This window comes from Gopherus evgoodei, chromosome 8 (genome assembly GCF_007399415.2).
Source record: "Gopherus evgoodei ecotype Sinaloan lineage chromosome 8, rGopEvg1_v1.p, whole genome shotgun sequence".
NCBI lineage: Eukaryota > Metazoa > Chordata > Testudines > Testudinidae > Gopherus > Gopherus evgoodei.
In genome coordinates this window covers 94,482,939-94,504,231 of record NC_044329.1, presented here as the reverse complement: position 1 = coordinate 94,504,231, position 21,293 = coordinate 94,482,939, and the positions used below count along the sequence as shown (strand labels likewise).

General features: G+C 44.9%; 1 protein-coding gene across 4 annotated transcripts in view; it reads left to right on the top strand.

Moving 5' to 3' along the window:
- Positions 1-299: 299 nt before the first annotated feature.
- The window catches only part of AK4 (adenylate kinase 4), a 39,271-nt gene continuing 18,277 nt past the window's right edge, over positions 300-21,293 (top strand). The window contains exons 1-2 of one of the 4 annotated variants that reach the window (XR_004001512.1): positions 300-476; positions 977-1,158. Coding sequence is in view for 3 of the 4 variants with exons in the window: in XM_030571652.1 (XP_030427512.1) it covers positions 1,014-1,158 (145 nt within the window). In the remaining variant the exon portion in view is untranslated. Of the gene's footprint in view, positions 477-505; positions 761-976; positions 1,159-9,042; positions 9,122-21,293 lie in introns of those variants that run through there. The other 3 variants (XM_030571652.1, XM_030571654.1, XM_030571655.1) reach the window with 3 other exon arrangements.

Sequence of the window (21,293 nt, the reverse complement as noted above, 5' to 3'; positions counted from 1 at the left end):
TTTAACACCATTATAAATGCTGGCGGCACAGCAGGGTTTATGGGGAAGGCTGACACTCACAACCCCCCCCTGTAGTAACCTCACGACCCCCTCAGGGGTCCCAAACCCCAGTTTGAAAACCCCTAGACCCAAGACATTCATACATGGAGCTGGGCGGGAAGCCGGCTGGCTGGTGTGGTTGGCTGGGATTTGTAGTCCTTATGGGCGGCGCAGTTTGCTGGTGGGCGTGGGAGAGACGCACCAATAGGACTACAAATCCCATTGCGCCAGGCCCTCTGGAGGCGGGGCTGGGTTTGTGATAGTTTGCCACTGGCCGCCCTGTTCCCTGCTGTTGCGAGTGCTGGGGCTGGCGATCGGAGCGAGCTAGCGCGCGCGGCTGCTCCCATTCTCGGGGCTTGTATTTGCAAAGGGACCCCGCCGCCGCGCTTTCTCTTAAAGGCACAGGCGGAGCGGCAGCCTGCTGCCTGCTATGTTGGGTCAGTAGCGTGTTATGGGACAACTCGCACATTTTTTAAACGCCATATTGCAGGAGTTTCCCCCCTCCCCAATCCCCCTAAGAATTAGTGAGTTGAGTTTCCCTCCTGGAGGAGGTGGCTCTTTGGAAGCGCCGTGGGTGCACTCCGGGTGGGTGGGAAGGAGGATTCCCCGTCCCCCTTGCAAGCAGCACCGACATCGGCGGGGGTCCCTAAGGAGCCCCAGGAACCCAGTTACTCGGCGCGTTGGAGACTAAGCCCGCAGGCAGCTGGGGAGAATTGCTCAGGTGCAAAGAGCCACCCCCCCCTCGCTCCCCCGCACGATTTGCGAGCGTCTCTGCTGTAACTTGGGGGTTGCTGGGTGGAGATGTCGGGCCTGGCCATGGCGGGGTTCGGTGCTCTCTTCCTGGGGCCGCTCTGCTCGGGAAGGGGTGCAGGGGGACCTGCTCCTTCCCAGGCCACTGCTGCTCTGTAACTTTGCCGGGGTCGCTGTTGCTCCGCAGGGATCAACGGGGAGCTCTGAGTGCGCGAGCGGCTGCGATGGCTTCCAAACTCCTGCGAGCCGTCGTGTTGGGTCCCCCCGGCTCTGGCAAAGGGACCGTGTGCCAGAGAATTGCCGAGAGCTTCGGGCTCCAGCACCTTTCCAGCGGGCACTTCTTGCGGGAGAACATCAGGGCAAAGAGCGGTAAGTGAATGCCCAGCTGTTGAGGATCTGCTCACCCAGGGGCGCCTACGTGTTTCCTTGCATGCAGGAGGCGCCTTGTGTTGCAGACCATCTGGGCTAGCGAACCGCAAGGCGAAATGGCTCAGGGATCAGTCGGGGCAGATGATCCTAAACGCTGTTTGTCCCGAGAGGGGAATTGTGCCATGAAATCGGGCCTTTTCCAAAATGATCTGGCTGCTGGCTAGCAACCGTCGCTCAAGAAGCCAGTCGACAGGCTTGTGTGTGTTGCTCAGTGCATTGCATAACCCACTTTCACCATGTAATCAGGAGTGAAGAGAAACAGCACCTAACAACAAATTCTTTACATTTTTGTTATGCTGTAATGCAGTCTTTGTCCGCTAATATGGTGCGTGATGAGGCCGACCAATCTTTAATCTAGTTAGGACGCCAACCTCTAAAATATTATGGATCTCGTTTAAAAAAAAAAAAGCTACAAAAACAATAGAGTTCTTGGTTAATGAAAACTGCAACAAATTATCCATAACAGGAGGCAATTGTGCCTCTTTGCACAATTTGCAATACACAGGTGTTAAGTTCACTCACTGTTTTTTCCTGCCATAGTAAGTACAGCTATGCAGTTTAAAGGGATGCTTTTTTTTTAATCAGTTACTAATATCAGTGAATACAATTAAAACTTTTAAAATGTACTGTTCGCCATGTATGCTGCCTGGTTTTTTTTCATTGTGTGAAAAATTGTAACTTCCTGGTTTTCATGTTTAAATCCACACAATTAACTTTTTTTAAATAGTTTTCTCTGAAAAGTTAACAGTGATTCTTGCATGCTTAGTAATTGAGGTTCAGAAGAAGCCAGTATAAATAGTGTGTGCCCGTTCATCCTCTGTTTGCTGTGGTTTTGGGGAAATACTGCACACTAGCTTTATCTGAGTACAAATATTATGTATCCTCAATTCATAATTAATTGTGAAAAATAGCTCCCTACTCATGCAGTGTTACAAATATCTCAGCTGGGGTTGTCTGCTTAGTTTTTAATGCTAAAGCTTAAATCTCATCATCCCATCTACAGGCACATATGGCTTTGAAAGGCAGTGAAACCAGTGCAGCCCTGCTGCATGGGGCAGGTTATGGCATATCTGTGCAGTGAAGTGTACTGTACTGTGGAGCTGTGCTGTAGAAGGGGCTCGCAGAGACTTCTCTCTGGTTCTTTTTTCAGGGTGGACAGTGCTGAGGTATGGCCAGTAGCTGTGACCACATGAACCTGTCAGCTTATCTCCTATGTAATGGAGTGAGTTCATACTAACAGAAGAGTCTGCAGTGACACATGGGCTGCAGACTAGAGGCATGGGAAAAGATCTTGATGGTCCCGTGCTCCTCATAGTTCTCCCAGCTCTGGGCAGGGGAAATAATTTGGGTTTCGTGGAGCTAGGCATTATGAACGGGCGCAAACTTGGTTGCTTCTGAAAGTATTTTTATTTTTTCTAAAATAAAAACTTGTTCCATTTCTTCCTTTAACATATAAATGGTAAACTGGCATTGTAACTTATAAAAGAAAATATTGGCTTTAGGAATGCAGCCTTTCATATGCCATTTCATCTCAGAGCCAGTATTTATGGCCAAGTTGTAAACCCTTCAGAAACAGGCTTCGTAATGAAAACACTAACAGAGCCAGGGGTTGAATTTCAGTGGTGTCTGTTTGGGGGAGTTCAGTCCCCCTCACTAACAGAGAAGTGGAGTATGGTCAGTGCATGCAAGCTAGGGGATACTTATCACCCCTGTATAGAATTTTCAGTGAAGATCCCAGAATCTATTTCCTTTATGTATCAATATTAGCTATTCACTTTCATGTGTGACGGTGGGTAATTATGTAAATACCACTTGAATTAGCAATAGCACTCTCTTATTCCTCTATCTCTTCCTTCTTTCTCTTGCCTCACTTCTCTGGGGCTAGATCTACACTAGAAGAGGTTTTCTGGTACCTGTACAGGCAACCCTCCTAGCATTAACACTGCTTATACTGGCAAAAATGCTTTTGCTGGTATAGCTTAATTGTACCGGTTTCCTGAGCAAAATTAGCTATACTCGCACAAGCATCTTTATGCAGCTATAATTGCATAAAGTGGTATAGAAATATTGCAGAAAACACTGCAGACCTAACCAACGTTGATATACTAGCAAAAGTTTCTACTGTGGGCCTTGCCTAGATCTCAGTATTTTTCCTCTTATGGTAGACTATTCACATCCCTTTTCCATGACCCCTTATTTTTGCCTATCTTTCCCTGTACCCCCTTACTCTCCTCCCTTCCCATTTTGAGTTTCTTTTCTTTCTTCAGTCTAGTCTAATTTCCTTCTTCTTTGTCACACTCCTTCCCTTTCAATGTGAGTTTCTTCTCCCCCCCGCTCCCAGGAGGTTCATGCTGGGGCTCCCGCACAACAGCACAGACTTTGTGGTGCCCGGGAACAGTTTGGAGTGGATAAGTGTGCAGCAGCTCTTGTTGAGTTTCCACTTGGAACTGCTGGCCTCAAAAGGAGATGTAATTCTGTGCAGGAGCAGAGGTGTGAGTTTCCCCTGAAATGAAGTATTCTTACTGAGGTAACTAAAAATTAGAGGGACAGGAAGATGTGAGATGCCTGCAGTTTCCATGTCCAGTTTACGTTCCTGAGAGCTTTGATTTAATTGGCATTAAGAGGTCTTGTGCTAGTTGTAATTTAAATGGATACAGCCAACTTCAGCATCTTGTATGCTGAGACTGCTGCCTGTTACGCTAAGGGCATGGTTACACTTCCAGTTGTAGAGTGTTGTGAGTTAAACCAGCCCTCGGAGAGCGTAGTAGGGAAAGCACTGCAATCTGTCCACACTGTCCACTGCAAGTGCACTGGCGTGGCCACATTTGCAGCACTTGCAGCGGCATTGGGAGCAGTGCATTTGGGCAGTTATCCCACAGAGCACCTCTTCCCATTGTGGCGCTGTGGCTTGTGGGAAGAGGGTGGGGTGTGGGAAGAGGGCGGGGCATTCTGGCACCCGTCCCAATGCCCAATGATACATCGCTTTGCATTCCAGCAATCCCTGTGTTTCCATCCACATTTGGTGCCATGTCTCAACATTTTTTGTATTGCACACTCTGTCTTCCCTTTCAGTCTGCGGGAATGGAGCCCGAAGTGCTGAGGAATATGCTGATGGGTCTTACCAGCACGTCATGTTTGGCAGTCGAGTTACTCCTTAAGAGACAAACTAACAGTGAGGAGTCCAAAGATATCATCTTGCGTAACACATATGACATGAGATTGCTTGTGGCATTCACGGACATGCTCACCACCATGGAATGCCGCTTTTGGGGGAAACAAGCACTGAGTGGTGGGATCACATCGTCATGCAAGTCTGGGATGCCGAGCAGTGGCTGCAAAACTTTCGGGATGAGAAAAGCCACTTCCATGGTACTGTGTGATGAGCTCGCCCTCACCCTGCGGCGCAAGGACATGACATTGAGTTGCCCTGCCAGAGGAGAAGCAGATGGCTATTGCAGTCTGGAACCTGGCAACTCCAGACAGCTACTGATTGGTCGCTAACCAGTTTGGAATGGGAAAGTTGACCGTTTGAATCGTGTTGATGCAAGTTTGCAGGGCCATTAATCACATTCTGCTCAGAAGAACAGGTAGTGTGCATGACATTGTGGTTGGCTTTGCACAAATGGGTTTCCCTAACTGTGGAGAGGCGATAGATGGCACGAATATTATAATTCTGGTACCAGCCCACCTAGCTTCTGAATATGTTAATCAGAAAGGATATTTCTCTGTGGTTCTCCAGGCGCTTGTGGATCACTGTGGGCATTTCATTGACATTAACGCAGGCTGGCCAGGAAAGGTGCATGATGCATGCATCTTTCGGAACACTGGCCTGTTCAGGAAACTGCAAGCCGGGACTTTTTTTCCAGACCAGAAGATCATGCGGGAAGTCGAAATGCCCACTGTGATCCTTGGAGACCCTGCTTACCCTTTAATGCTGTGGCTCATGAAACCCTACACAGGGAGCCTTGACCTCAGCAAGGAGCAGTTCAACAACAGGCTGAGCCAGTGCAGAATGACTGTGGAGTGTGCTTTTGACCATTTAAAGGATTGCTAGCGCGCACTGTATGGGAAGCTGGACCTGGCCGATGACAGCATCCCTGCGGTTATATCCACGTGCTGTACCCTCCATAACATTTGTGAAGGGAAGGGTGATTCACTCAGGCATGGAACTCGGAGGTTCAACATGAACAGCCAGAGAACAGGGCTATTAGAGGGGCCCAGCGCGGGGTTGCAAAGATTAGAGATGCCTTGAGGGAGCAATTTGAGGCTGACAGCCACCAGTGGTGTTTGGTGCCCTGCACGGGAGTGAACTGTAGTGGTTCCAATGTTAGTCAGAATCTGTTTTTGCTACACTGACTTCCAGTGTCTGTTGGTTTCCTGGGCTAAGGTATCTTTTACTTAATGCAATAATAAAGAATGTTTTCAAAGCCAAAAAAGCCATTTATTGAAAAGAAACACACTGCTTGGGAAACAGAAATGGGGCAAGAGGATGGGGTGGGGAATGGTTCATCACAGATTTGCGTACCTCCTGTTATCATACTCAGCCTTCCTGTCGGAGTGCTGTGCAATGAGTGCTGCACTTCAGGCTGACTATCATGCATGGTGATGGGAGCTGAGTGCAGTGGATAAGGGTCATAGTTTGCAGGGCTGGGTGGTGAAGCTACAGGTGTTGGAGGCAGCTGGTGGTAAGAACCCAGATATTGGGGGAAGTGGGTTGGAGGTGAGATGGGGGCACAAGGGAAAGAGTTTTGGGACAAGGCCCGCAGGGTGGGGTGGGCGTGGTTGTGCTCCACCTGCCTGGCTACGAGCGCCTGAATTGAGTCCGCTTGGCGCTCCATGATGCTTATCAGCCGCTCCGTGCTTTGGTGCCAGTGCGCAGTGCTTTGGTTCCGGCGCTTTGCATTCTGCTGGTGGAACCTCCTTTCACTCTCCCTCTGCTCCTGCACTTTTTGATTTTCATGAAGGGACTTCTGCATTACTTCATGTAGCATGTCTTCTTTGCTTCTGCGTGGCCTCTTCCTAATTCTTTGGAGTCTCTCCGCTGGTGATAAGATGGACGGTTGAGATCTCAAGGTTGCATCTGTAAAGGCAAAATGCAACACTTAACAGCGGCAGCATTGTTCACACCAGACAGAGCAATGATTCGCCCGTACTTAAAGACAAGCACACTCTACACAGTAGCAGAATTTGCCTGTCTCAAAGCGAGCGCACATAACCCACAGGAGCCCCAGAATGGTGAGTAAACACAGGTTGAGGGAGGCTGATTGTTTCACTGCCGTCCTGTCCTCTGGGGTTCTGTGCTATGGAGAGAGCCAACAGCTGCAGGGGGCCCCTACTACAATGCGGCTTCCGCCCTGAACCATATGCAGCTTGTCTGTGTGCAGCAATAGTCCCCCCCCACTCCTCATGGCACAGTGGCATGGACATGTTAGCCTGACTGGGACAAGGAGCACAGTAGCGCTCCCAAGGATCCTGCGCAAGCACATTGCACAGCTTCTGCATGAGACCTTTGAAGAGCTCACTGAGGCTGATTACCGCGATGTGAGAGAGCACATCAACACCCTATTCCGCATCTAGGCATGCACGCAGTCCTAATCCTCCTCGCCCTAAGAGCCCGCACCGAATAATTTCCTTCCCAAAATAAAAGCTGCTTACAGAGAACCACCTCTGGTGTTTGTCCTTCCCCAAGCACTGGCCACTGCGACTGGCTACCTTCTTGCTGGCTTGAAAACAGCTCCTGGCTGCATGCATCTAGGGATTTCGGGGTGTCTTCCTCCTCCTCAGCACCCTCACTCCTGCTTTCTTCCTCGTCCTCCTGCCTTGTTGCACTGTGCTCTAAAGTATCCATGGTGGTCCTCGGAGTGGAGGTGGGGTCGCCCCCAGTATTGTGTCCAGCTCTCTGTAGAACGGCGGGTTGTGGGGGCAGCACTGGAGTGGCGGTTTGCCTCGCGGGGTTTGCAGTAGGCATTCCACAGCTCCTTCACTTTAAGCCTGCACTGCAGTGCATCCTGGTCATGGCCCCTTTCCATCATGTCCCTTGATGTCTGCCTGAGGACTAGACAGCTTCCTCCCCCCAAACACTGATGAGGTCCAGCTCCTTGCCGTTGATCCATATTGGGGATCACCTGGCACATGGAGGCATGGTCATCGGGAAAGATGTGCTGAGAGCACTTCGTGCCTGGCTGAGCAAACAGGAAGGGGATTTTCAAAATTAGCAGAGAATTTAAAGGGCTGGTCTGACAGTTGGTCACCTGAGGACAGGGCAGTAGAGTTCAAAGTGATGACCAGAGTGACTAGAACAGGCAGTGTGAGATACTTCTGGAGACTGATCAGAATGTATTAACAGACCTGGGTGTCTACACTGGTGCTGCGGCGCTCCAGCCAGGGCGCACCCAAGCGTTATGCCTCTTGTGGAGGTGGATTACCAGGAGCACTCCAGCTGTGGAGTCTGGGTGCTCTACGTGCTCTGCCAGTGTGGCTGCATTGTGAGTTAGGGCGTCTGGGGCCACTTTAATGTGCTCTAACTCACAAGTGTAGCCATGCTCTAATCAGTACTGTCTCACTGTTGCCTTGTGTTTCCATGGCCTGTTGCGTCCATCTGTTTTGTGTTATAAGTAGACTGAGTCTAAGCTCTTTGGAGCATGGCCAGCGTTTTGGTTCTGTGTTTTGTACAGCGTTTTGGTTCTGTGTTTTGTACAGCGTTTTGGTTCTGTTTTCTACAGCTCCTAGCACTGGTGCTATGACAATACAACTAACTTTAAGAAGTGAATTGAAAAATACACTGGCCCCCAAATTACTCTGTTGACTTTTATGGTTAGGCAATCAGTTCTCTTTTTCCCCCAAAGTTCTATTCAGAGAGGAAACTGACTAACTGTACAGGGGGAACAGTGAAACTGAATATACACAACCGTTAACCGAAACAGAGAAATGTTTTGCCCCTCAACTTTCAGTTGTTTTGTAACAAAAACAGACACCAGTGTGAACTTTTTATACCAGTGTATATTTTATACAGACACCAGTGTGAACTTTTTTCAGTTGTGTATTTTTTTTTAATATGTGACCTACTGGCTCTGCTGTAGTCGTCAGATAATAAGTGCTGCCCCTTACATTGATAAGAGGGATTAATTCCTCAAATTGGATTGTCATCAAAGTACTATTTTAAAGATGACTAGATTTCAAAACCAGGGAAATCCAAGTCAGATAAACATCCTGTTGCAACACTAAGGGTGTGTGTGTGTGTGTGTGTGTGTGCGTGAATGCGTGTGCGCGCGTGCGGGGGGGGAGAGACAGAACTTAAGTGTGTGAGGGTAGGGAGGGAATAGTAAAGGGTGAGATTTAAAAATTATGAATCACTAGTGACTTGCCCACTTGATGGGGTGGGTGTGCAGCAAGCCAGGGAGTGACTCAGTGTGCCCTCTTGCTGTATGCTAACTGGCCATGTGGACTCTGCTGCCCCATAGTAAAAGTTCCATAACTCAAATGTTCTGTGGAACTCTTAGTGTGCATAGCAGAGTCCATGTGGTCTGTTAGTGTGTGGAATTCTGGCGTGCTGTAGATTCATACTGTAGCTTGCTGTGCAGACAAACCCTAATGCACAAGAATTTGTGGCCTGTCATGATCTAATTGTTCCTTCTAGCCTTCAACTCTATGAAGAAATACATTTTTCCGATAGTTTGGTCATTTAAGGCCAAGTTCTTAATGACTTTAGTCCAGCAAATCCAAATTGTCTATTTTAAAAGTTTAACTGCAATTTTCTTTTTTAAAGGAAAAATACCTGTGTGCAAACAAACTGTTTCTGTGGAGGCTTACAAAAGGGAATGGGACAATATGACAGCAAATGAAAAGCACTTCGGCTCTCTATGCATTACTAGTTCAATGGGACTACTCATTTTTATAAATCTTGGTAAGATTGGGGCCTAAATCATTAACCTTTCCAGAACTGTTTCAGTTCTTACCTTTTCTTTGCACGAATATCATGTGCTAGCTAAAGCCATCCCTAGAGTAAGCTAGTCTGATCTTGGCCCTGTATATTCCCATTTTGAATTTTTATTAGGCACTACTTGGTTCATGTTTTCACAGAATATCAGGGTTGGAAGGGACCTCAGTAGGTCATCTAGTCCAACCCCCTGCTCAAAGCAATCCTCTGACAGATTTTTGCCCCAGTTTGCTAAATGGCCCTCTCAAGGATTGAACTCACAACCCTGGATTTAGCAGCCAATGCTCAAGCCACTGAGCTGTCCCTCCCCCCCCCATTAAAGCAGAAGTACCAACCTGATGAGATAACAGGACAGGGAGTTCTCACCTCAGAACCTTGCATCCTCTCCATTTAAAGAGCTACTCCATTCTCCCTTATATCTGGGTGGGGAAAGGATCTCATACAACTACTATGCAATGCAGTAAAGTGTTTGTTCCACCTGCCATTGAAATACAGCCGCTTCTGGGTGTCGAGCAGGAGCTGTTGAAAAGTGCATGACATTATACAGTTCAGGAAATGAAGACTAATACAACAGCTGGGGGAACTTGACCAGCACACTGGAGATGGCACTCCTACTTTTACCCAAAGTACTGTGATTATATTTTACTTCTCCACAAGAGGAGCTGAGTCTTTTGTCTCAGTCAAAAGACTGAGTGCACTGTTGTGTCAGAACTGCACCTCTACCCCGATATAGCGCTGTCCTTGGGAGCCAACAAATCTTACCGTGTTATATCGAACTTGCTTTGATCCGCTGGAGCACGCGGCCCCCACCCCGCCCGAGCGCTGCTTTACCATGTTATATCTGAATTCATGTTATATCGGGTCGCATTATATTGGGGTAGAGGTGTGCATGGTGTTGAAGTTGAACTATAACATCTCTGATGGCACACTTGCCAGCACTGGTTTAGGTATACATGTTAATCAACATCCTGCTTACTAAATGATTGTGCTATTGAAAGAAAACTCAGCTTTAAGAGTAAAGAGACTCTTAAATCTGTTCTGTCCTATATGTTGAGAAGACTGACAGACAACACAGCACCCTGTCTCGTTGTGTATTACCTAATCTTGCTTGATCTCGATGGAAACTCTTTCCAAACAACACATCTCTTTTCCTGCTTTTAAAACTGAAGGGGATGGTTATACCCATGCTAATAATCTGATGCCATCTGGATTTCTAACTGTTCAATTATCTGCCCAATAAAGAGCCTGCAGTGCAGGGAGACGGAGCTCAGCTGGAACTATCCTGTGATCTGAAGTAGCTATAGAAAAAAGCCAGAATATTTTTTTATATCTGTAATGTTTACTGGCCACTCTGTTAGAACTATTGTTCTTAGTCATCTTTGAGGCCTTCATATCCTCAGTTAGTCAATAAAGATCAGATCCTGCAAAGTGCTGAACATAATGAACGTTGAGAGTAAAAATGCATCTGTATTGAAGAAGACATCCTTACAACAGCAGGGATCTGGGTGAGTAGAGACATGGCTACAAGTGGTTCCATCTGTGTTGCTGATCACCCTCCATTCCTCTTGACTTCAGATGGTATTTAATAATGCAGGATTGAGCCCTTTCCATCCAGTGAAAGGCTTGAACATGGTAATAGACATCGATCTGTGGAAGAATGTGGAATCATGAGTCCTTAACAGGATTCACAGGTTATTTGTATAATGGGATTATTAAAACTCAAGTTTAATTTTCTGCCAAAAGCCTGCATGTCTGAATTTTTCTGGTTTGTGTGAGTCAAATATCCTCAAAGTGAGTGGCTTGTCTATGTCTCTTACTTTAATTGCATCATTCAACTCACTGTTTTTGCTTTCTATGTCTAGCTATGCGTGATCCGTTTAAAACGTTACTTGTCTTAAAAGGTAACAAGCTTACTGACAATAGACAGTATTAATGAACGTGCTTCTGTCAGCTGTCTCTGTTCAGGTGCTTGGTTAAATAGGGTAGAACCCACGTTCTGTGTCAAAGATACATTACAAAGCTGCTGGGATTGTTTTTTTGTTTAAACAGTACTGAATTAACAGTCAAGTTAGCACTAGTACAACGTGAGAAGTTGGAGTATGTTGTCTGAATATGTTGGAGAACAATAAATCTTGACGTAAAAGAGGGGCCTGAGTCATCGTTTGGGTTTGAGGCAGTTTAGTCAGATTCTGTTCCAGAGTTCACAGGTGAGGTTTATACCTGCTTTTCAGGTTTGGGGCCCACCTCTAATTAGAGTGGGAAAAATATACTCAAATAGTTACTGGTGACCTGAGCCATCCACCCTCGAGTACAGGCTGGTCTTTCATCAGTTAGTCACTGGTTTGAATGTGGCGCAGATTACTTAGCTCTTCTCATTCTCAAAGTTCTCCACAATCCTTAATCCTTTCTACACTCTTGTGAGGTAGGTAGTGACATGTCATGGAACAGTTGTGATTAGACTAGGAGTCCTTTACTCCCAGTTGTGTCCACCAGTTGCATGGCCACACTTACCCCTTTGAGGGGGAAGAAAGGCAGAGAAGATCGGGTCTCAGCCAGAATTCCTAGTCCAGATCGCTTTCATCTCTGTATGACTGGGTAAACCAATGTCGGGATTCACAATCCAAACTTCAGGCAGTCAGGAGTCTAATGTCTGACTTCGACCCATTTTGGATTTGAGCTGCAAGTTCTCTGAGGCTAGGGCTGTGGCTTGTCTTAGACTTTCCTCTAGAAGGGACTGAAATTAGTGAGCTGTTAGTGGTGTTTTGGCCTGTGTAACATACATTGGTTTCAGCCCAATGCCTAGTATGTGGGTGTCTACTTTTATAAGCCCCTCATATGTGGTCTCCTCAGAGGAATTAAGGTTTGAATGAGCATGGATCCCAAATGACTGTCTTGCATCTAGGGGCGATCATAACCCCAGTACTGAGCCACACTGCCATAGCCGTCCAGGAGAGACCTTTCACTATTACTGCCCACTTTTTGCTTGTTCAATGCATTGAAACGATAATTAATCCTCCAGGGCAGTCAAGCTGGTACCTCTCATCACTGTAAATTCAACTGTTTGCCCTTTAAAATGACCCCTGTGTAGCTGTAAATAACCAGCTTCTAATAAAAAGCAACAAAGAGTCCTGTGGCACCTTAAAGACTAACTGACGTATTGGAGCATAAACTTTCGTGGGTGAATGCCCACTTTGTCAGACACATGTAATGACTTCTAATACTTCTCTGGCTCTTTTGAATTCTTTCAATCTCCTTATAATTAACTTTACTGGTTGGTACTTGGATCCTGATGAGCTCTTGAAATTTCAGACAAGTTCACCAATTAAGTGAAATAATGTGACTTGCCATATCCATTCTATTATGTAGGTAGCTAACAGCTTGGTAATAAGGGCTGCCACACAAAGGAGAGACTAGCACACATCCCTTTGTTAGAGAAATGATCTATTGTAATGACTATTTTGTCACAGAGTGGGCAGAAATGTAAATCTGTTTATACTAATGTAAATCAGGAGTGGGGAGAGTGGCCTCAGAGACCACTTGTTAAAATCTACCACCATACTGAGGGGAAGTTTGGGATAATCTTTCCTGTCTCTGATGGAGCTTGTGTTCTGCTCTGGATGTTTATAGATGATCTCTGCAAGTCATGAGTTATCCTTCTTATTTAAAAAAATCATGCCAAGTGTAGGTGAAACAGGGTAGCTTCCTTATACAGCCAGAGTGCCACAAGTTCTGAGGTCAGAGAATGTAATCTGGTAACTTGGTTCTCTTAAAGGTAGCAAGTATTATAGACTTTAGGGAAAGAAGGGACCATCATGATGATCTAATCTGACCTTCTTCACATTGCAGGCCACAGAACCTTACCCATCCACTCCTAAAAATAGACATTACTATCTCTGGCTGAGTTACTGAAGTCTTTAAATTATGATTTGAGAGTAAACAGTTTTATATAAACCTTATTGGTCTGACTGTTGTACTAGATAACACTTATTAACACAGAAAATGTGTAACTAATTGTGCACTGACTTGTAAACTTGTTTATGAAGTCCACTTATGAGTTTAGAAAATATCCTCTGTATGAAAGGATATGCTTCCTGCATCATGAATCTGCTTAACTGTTTTTGTGCTGTGACTCTGCAACAGTTCATAAACCTCAGTTAAGTTAGTAATACTTTACTTGTGGCATTTGCTGGAGAAATTAATGACCACGGAGCCAAGATTTTAAAAAATGCAGACAGTTTGACTCCTAAAATAAGTGGTGCTTTTTTGTTGTTTTTTTTTTTCAAGTGCTATGCATTCATCCACGTGAGAGGAACTATTCATGTGCTTAAAGTTAAGCACGTGTTTTGCTAGACTAGAGCTATCGTCTGTCTCCTCAAACCTAGGGTGCTACTGAATGTCTTTCCCACTGTCTTGATGAGAGCAAGGAGGCTGAGGATTAATTTAGATAAAGATGAACTGCCTATGGTGAGATGAGGGTGGCAGCTTGAGTATTTAGTTGAGATATTTGCCCACTACCAGGGCTTTCAATTTGGGCAGTAGAAGAAGGGGTGGCTTGGTTAGGTTCCGAGTTCATGGCAACTATGTCAGTAAACCCTCATTTGGCAAGAAGGCTGGCCAGCACCTTTCCTGTTGGACGTGAACCTTATTAACAGTATCCAGGCCTCTCCCACCTTTCCAGTTGGACTGTGTAGTGTGTGCCATATAGGGCTATACTTTAAATCCCTCTTTGAAATTGAAGCTTGTGCAGAATGCATCGGCTCACTTTTAAAAGCAGAGCATCTTGCCTTGAATCTCTGACGCTAAAATTCTGGGATCCCACTGGCAGCCCACTTGCTTCTGGGAATGATATAAGCTGTTGTGTTTGACTTACAAAGAACTAAATGGTCTGGGAGCATCCTAGCAGAGGGACTGCCCCACTTCCCCATGTGATATTGCTGCAGGAGAGCTCAGCAGGGGCACCTGAGCTGAGTCCCCCTCTCTGCAGAAGAGAGAGACCTGGTAACAGGATGTGCTCTGTGAGGGGCCCCTCAAATATAGAATTCACTTCCCCTGGTCTGAAATAGCGGGAACTTGTTGACCTTGAGGATGTTGTACAAAATCCCATCTAGTTGACCAGGCTTTGGGTGGAGGGCTGAGAGGGTTGGGAGTGGGATTTGCTTTAGGAATCTCAGATGGGAGATCTTGAGTTGATCATGTAAGTCCAGGCAGCAAAACCTGTCCTAGAGTTGGGAAAGTGCTACTAATGTAACTTTAACTTGTGGCAAAGGCACCTGGAGCTGAGGCACAGGCTTTCCTTTATCTGTGTCATTTTAAATCTGAACAGATATAGTGTTGTACAACCTGAGTCCTCATCACCTCCTGGGAGGATGATAAATAAATACCTTCATTCTACTAATTTCTGACTCAGGGATGAAGATGATGCGGATTTCGTAAGTTGACATTGGTTTGGTCAATTCCCACTGCAGGGGTTTTTTGTTCTACTGGTACTAAAAAACAAACATGCAGTATCCAAACTGGGTAAAGTGCCTGACTCTTTCTTTATCTCGGTATCAAAGACATTCAGGTCAAAGGCAGAAACTCTGGGCTAGAGTTTTGGCTCAGGCTGAGCTGTATTTGACACAGGACCTGGAGTGGGTGGGTGGCTGTATACCACCTTTGTATTTTCTTGATCCCTGGTTCACTCTTACTGAGGGAGCTGGAGACTCCAGCAGGTAGGAGCAGAAGCAGCCGAAACAGGGACGTTTGGACATTTGGAGAACTTTCTACAGCATTGACTGGACTTCTCTACCCTGTGCTGATTGGCTGTTTGCCTAACCCTCTCCCATCTTCTCTTATAGTTTCCTCACTTTGACTTCACTCCACACCTGCCCCTCTTCGATCCTGTCCCCATACACCCTTCCCTTTAATGTCCCCGCTCCCCTCACTTTTCTTTCCATTTAGCTTATCCACTCTCCTAGGGTGACCAGACAGCAAGTTTGAAAAATCGGGACGGGATGGGAGGTAATAGAAGCCTATATAAGAAAGACCCAAAAATCGGGACTATTCCTATAAAATCGGGACATCTGGTCACCCTCCACACTAAACCCACCAAAAAAGAAATAACTGTGGAACTAACATGACATTTGCTGCCATCACATGTTTAACTGTGCTTGTGCATGCTATCCCTTGTCCCAAACCTGCATCTGTCTGTTTTTAGACTGTAAGCTTTTTGGGGTAGGGGCTGGTTGTTCCTATATTGGTACAGTACCTAGCACAATAGGCCTCATTCTTGATTGTTCCATTGGTACTGCTGTAATAAACATGACTGAGACTACTTAGTGGATCACCTGTGTGGCGCTTTCTAGGGGTTTAGAAGAAGCTGGTAGCCTGCCATGGCAGTGGTTCCAGAACACACACGTCTCTGCCCTCCTCTGTGTACGTAAAAGGAGGGGAGCATAGACCCTTGTGGTAGATGACTTCAGGTGTCTTTAAAATCCTAAGTCCAACTCCTGGCCTCAGAAAGTTGGCCATCATTGTTGTAATTTAACCATCTTAGTACACAGTTAACTGTTGCTAGTGTTGAATTAACTGTCTCTCTTCTTCATTAACGTTAGATAATTTAGATGAATATAAACAAGAAATCGTGTAAAAGGTTACTTTGTACAGGGGAAAGTAAGAGCTTATCTTGAGAAATCTGGCCATGGGAAAGGTAACTGGAGGGCGGTTGAAAAATTAAAACACTTCCAATTTGGCTTTTCCTTGAGAACTTTTGTGATGTATTTTTTTTTCATCCATGCCAGTTTCCTAGCAGCTGGGCACTCCAGAACTTTGCAGCAACTGTGCCATGAAGATCACACTTTCTTAGAGTCTGTGTGTTTGGAAACACATTCTCCATGAGCCAATACAGCAGTAACTTTCTCACTCTCTTGTCTTGTTTTCATTTAAATACCATCAGCCCTGGCTGGAAACCCAAGATCTAATGGCAAGAAATGTAGCAAACCTGTAACCGCAGCTCTGGCTTTGACAAATGTGTGATCTGGTTGGGGGTGGGGGAGGAGGCTGGCTTGTGAATGAAGGCAGGAGATGGGGCAGTGATACTGAGGAAATCATGAGGGAAGAATCTTAATTTTTATGCACTGCTTAGGTTTTGTCAATGCTCTTAAGGATTGATCATTCCACAGGAACACTAGTGTGGCCAGGGACACCAGCCTCATGCTACTGCTCCCTGCCCCTTCCCTTTTAAGGCAATCTGACCAATGACTAAAAAGTGGCTCATGCAACTCGCTTTTGAACACATGAATGTGAAAGTTGCACATTATTACAGGCCACAGCTTCTCTAACGAGGGTAAATCCCAAATTGTCACATGGGAGGCTCGGTTATGGAGCCTGGACTCATTGGTCAGTTGGCATGCACTGAAAGTGCTGGAAGGGAGTCCCTTCTGTTGTTTAAAACATCCCTGAAGGTAGCTAAGGAGCTATGCTGAGGGGTACCGTTTTCAAGGGCAAAGATGACTTTAACATACTGCCATTACTTGAAAGCAACACTGGAGTCTCTGGCTACATCTACAGTGCAAGTTAAGTTGTAATTGCAGTGTAGGAAGGTATACCCATGGAGGCTTTAATATGGTTAGTGCAGGTAATGATGGTAGTGAAGATGTGGCAGCATGGGCTACCAGCCTGAGTATGTACCCAGGGTCCCCAGCTGGCTTCTACTGGGGCAGCAAAGCCAACACAGTCCTTGCTGCTATTGTTACCTGTGCTAGCTAGAGTAAAGCTAGCACAGGTGTGCCTACCTGCATTACAATTCCATCTTAATTTGTGATATAGATGTACCCTATAGCAACCAAATGATTGGAGAGAAAAACATAGTGGAATGGTATTTTCTATGTCCTCCTTTTGGAAAATGAAATCTGCATTTCTGTATACTTGCTAAGGATGAGTTGTTTATGTGAGCAGTGTCCTTCACTATTCATTTCAAGAGCTTGGGTTTGTAAATTAGATCTTGGGTAATTACATTGTTCTCATGCCACCTTAACAAGCTTTTGAAACGCTTTTTTGGCTTTGGGCTAGTACTGAACCATTAGTTCAGTATTCGCAGCCTCTGCATAGTCCAGAGTCAAATGATAAGAACGGCCATATTGGGTCAGACCAAAGGTTCACCTAGCCCAGTATCCTGTCTTCTGACAGTGGCCAGTACCAGGTGCCCCAGAGGGAGTGAACAGAACAGGTGATCATCAAGTGATTCTTTCTCTGTCGCTCATTCCCAGCTTCTGGAAATGGAGGCTAGGGATACCATCCCTGCCCACCCTGGCTAATAGCCATTGAAGGACCTATCCTCCATGAATTTATCTAGTTCTCTTTTGAACCTCTTATAGTCTTGGCTTTCACAACATCCTTTGGCAAAGAGTTCCACAGGTTGTCTGTGCATTGTGTGAAGAAATACTTCCTTTTTTTGTTTTAAACCTGCTGCTTATTAATTTCATTCAGTGCCCCCTAGTTCTTGTGTTATGAGATGGAATAAATAACACTTCCTTATTTACTTTCTTAACACTCGTCATGATTTCATAGACTTCTATCATATTCCCCCCTTAGTTGTCTCTCTTCCAAGCTGAAAAGTCCCAGTCTTATGAATCTCTCCTCAGATGACAGCTGTTCCATACCCCTAATAATTCTTGTTGCCCTTTTCTGAACCTTTTCCAATTCCAATATATCCCTTTTGAGATGGGGCAACCACATCTGCACGCAGTATTCAAGATATGGGCATACCATGGATTTATATAAAGGCAATATGATATGTTCTGTCTTATTATCTATCCCTTTCTTAATGATGCCTAACATTCTGTTTGCTTTTTTGACTCCCGCTGCACATTGAATGGATGTTTTCAGAGAACTATCCACAATGACTCCAAAATCTTTCTTGAGTGGTAACAGCTAATTTAGACCCCTTCATTTTATATGTATAGTTGGGATTATGCTTTCCAATGTGCGTTACTTTGCATTTATCAACATTGAATTTTGTCTGCCATTTTGTTACCCAGTCACCCAGTTTTAGAGAGATCCTTTTGTAGCTCTTCGCAATCTGCCTGGAACTTAACTATCTTGAGTAGTTTTGTATCATCTGCAATTTTTGCCACCTCACTGTTTACCCCCTTTTCCGGATCATTTATTAATATGTTGAATGGGACTGGTCCCAGTACAGACCCCTAGGAGACACCACTATTTAGCTTTCTCCATTCTGAAAACAGACCATTTATTCCTACCCTTTGTTTCCTATCATTTAATCAGTTACCAATCCATGAGAGGACCTTCCCTCTTACCCCTTAACAGCTTACTTTGCTAAAGTGCCTTCGGTGAGAGACCTTGTCAAAGGCTTTCTGAATATCTAAGTACACTATATCCACTAGATTCACCCTTGTCCACATGCTTGTTGACCCCCTCAAAGAATTCTAGTAGATTGATGAGGCATGATTTCCCTTTACAAAAACCATGTTGACTCTTCCCCAACAAATTATGTTCATCTGTGTGCCTGACAATTTCGTTCCTAACTATAGTTTCAGCCCAGTTTGCCCGGTACTGAAGTCAGGCTTATCAGCCTGTAATTGTTGGGATCACCTCTGGAGCCCTTTTTAAAAATTGACATCACATTAGCTATCCTCCAGTCACTTGGTATAGAAGCTGATTTAAATGATAGGTTACAGACTACAATTAATAGTTCTGCAATTTCCTTCAGAACTCTTGGGCTAATACCATTTGGTCCTGGTGACTTATTGCTGTTTAGTTTATCAATTTGTTCCAAAACCTCTTGTAATGACACCTCAATCTAGGACAGTTCTTCAGATTTGTCACCTATACAGAATGGCTCAAGTTTGGAAAGAATTTATTTAGTTTCTCCACAGTGCCCTTATTGTCCTTGAGTGCTCCTTTAACATTTTGATTGTCCAGTGGCCCCACTGATTGTTTAGCAGGTTTCCTGCTTCTGATGTACTTAAAGTTTTTTTGCTATTACTTTTTGAGTCTTTGGCTAGCTGTTCTTCAAATTCTTTTTTGGCCGTCCTAGTTATATTTTTATACTTCATTTGCCAGAAGTTATGCGCCTTTCTATTTTCCTCACTAGGATTTAACTTCCACTTTTTAAAGGATGCCTTTTGGCCTCCTCACTGCTTCTTTTACTTTGTTGCTTATCCACGGTGGCACTCTTTTAGTTCTCTTACTATGTTTTTTATTTAGGGAATACACTTAAGTTGAGTATTTTATTTTAATAGTCTCTCTGATCTCCCTGAGCATTTCACAGTCACTTATCACTGTCCTAGTCAGGTGGTTGGTAATATATCCCTACTGCTATATTCTTATTATTAGTATACGTGCAGGGATCATATTTTTGTTCTTTGTTCTTATATCACCTATTACAATGGGGTCCTGATCTGTTGATGCTCTAGTATTACAAATAATAAGCTGCATTTTAGATATTTAGAGCATGGGGATGGTGATTTGAAATGAGAAACTTAACTTTGAAACTTTGTCAGTGGGAGTATAAAGCTGACATTTCAGGCAATACATTGTATCGGAGGGCTGTATTTACACATGTGGCTTCAATCAGCAGAGCTCTGTATGCTGTTATAAACCTAGAAAAGCTCTATTTAAACTGAAAAAGGAGAGGAAGTTACTGGCTCCTTCCAGGGATCTGTCCTTGGAGGTGGAGTTTGGGGACTTTCGGAAATCAGACCTGCCAGTTCCTTACAGATGTATTAATCAATTATGTGAGATGTGGTTTTGTAGGTCATTGGGGTTTGGGGGCAGGGAGGAGGAGGAAGGAGAAGAGGAAGGTTCAGGCACTGGACTGGGACTCTGGAGACCTGGATTCAGTTCCTAGCTCTGTTACAGACTCCTTGTGTGATCTTGACTAAGTCACTTAATTACTATGCTTCCGTTTTTCCCCATATGTAAAATGGAGTAATACAGTTCCATTTCTCCAGTAATTGTCTGCTTAGCTTATAAACTCTTACTATATATCTGTACAACCCCTAGCACAGTGGGGCCTCAGTCTCAGGTATTACTGTAATGCAAATAATAACAATATTACAGAGATGGGGGAATCCCATAAATACCTCATAGGAGATCTTAGCACTTCAGGATTAGGTTTGTTCTGTGACAAGTAGTAATTCATCCCAACCTCGGTCAGGGGAAGGTTCAGTTACTGCAACAGTTTTCCCTGGGTTAACTTTGAAGATCACTATGGAAATATATTGATTTTTTCCTCTTTAAAGAAAAGTGCTTTCTCATGACCTAGGAGGGAGAGAATACTACTTGGTAACCTCATTTTAAGTATCAGAGGGGTAGCCGTGTTAGTCTGGATCTGTAAAAGCAGCAAAGAATCCTATGGCTTGCCAACTACAGAACCAGTTTCTCCTCTCTTGGTTTTCACACCTCAACTGCTAGAACAGGGCCTCATCCTCCCTGATTGAACTGACCTCGTTATCTCTAGCTTGCTTGCTAGCATATATATACCTGCCCCTGGAAATTTCCACTACATGCATCTGAGGAAGTGGGTATTCACCCACGAAAGCTCATGCTCCAAAACGTCTGTTAGTCTATAAGGTGCCACAGGATTCTTTGCTGCTCATTTTAAGTGAACTTCCCTGAAAATGTATAAACTTAATTCCTGAAAAATGTGCTGCTTTTTAGAGCGAGACTAATCAATTGACGTAATTCAGAGGAGGCTGGGATGAAGACTTGGTAGAGATGTTTATATAAAATATCTGGCACCCAGCACAATGTAGATTCATTCCAAAGGTGGTAACCTTTGCTTTTCAGAAGGAATTTTATGAATGCCAGGGGTACGCTCTATCTGGTCGAGATGACTTAGCAATGTCCAGAGAGGCAGAGCAGTCCATTAGTGGCAAGGAAATCATCCCTTCACAGAGGTAATGGTGGCGACGGAATTTTAACAAAGGGCCTCCAGAACTTCACTAGATTATGAATCAGTGGCAGCGTCTTCTAGGTTCTTGTATGTGCTCCAGGTACGAGAATGTGACCACGGCTTCAGTGTTGAGTAAAGAATGTACAGGTTTTGCATGTCTAATCTGGCTTATTTTTGAGAAACTGACCTAGACCCCAGTCCAGCAACTGCTTCTGTGGGGGCAGATTGCCACTGAAGTCAATG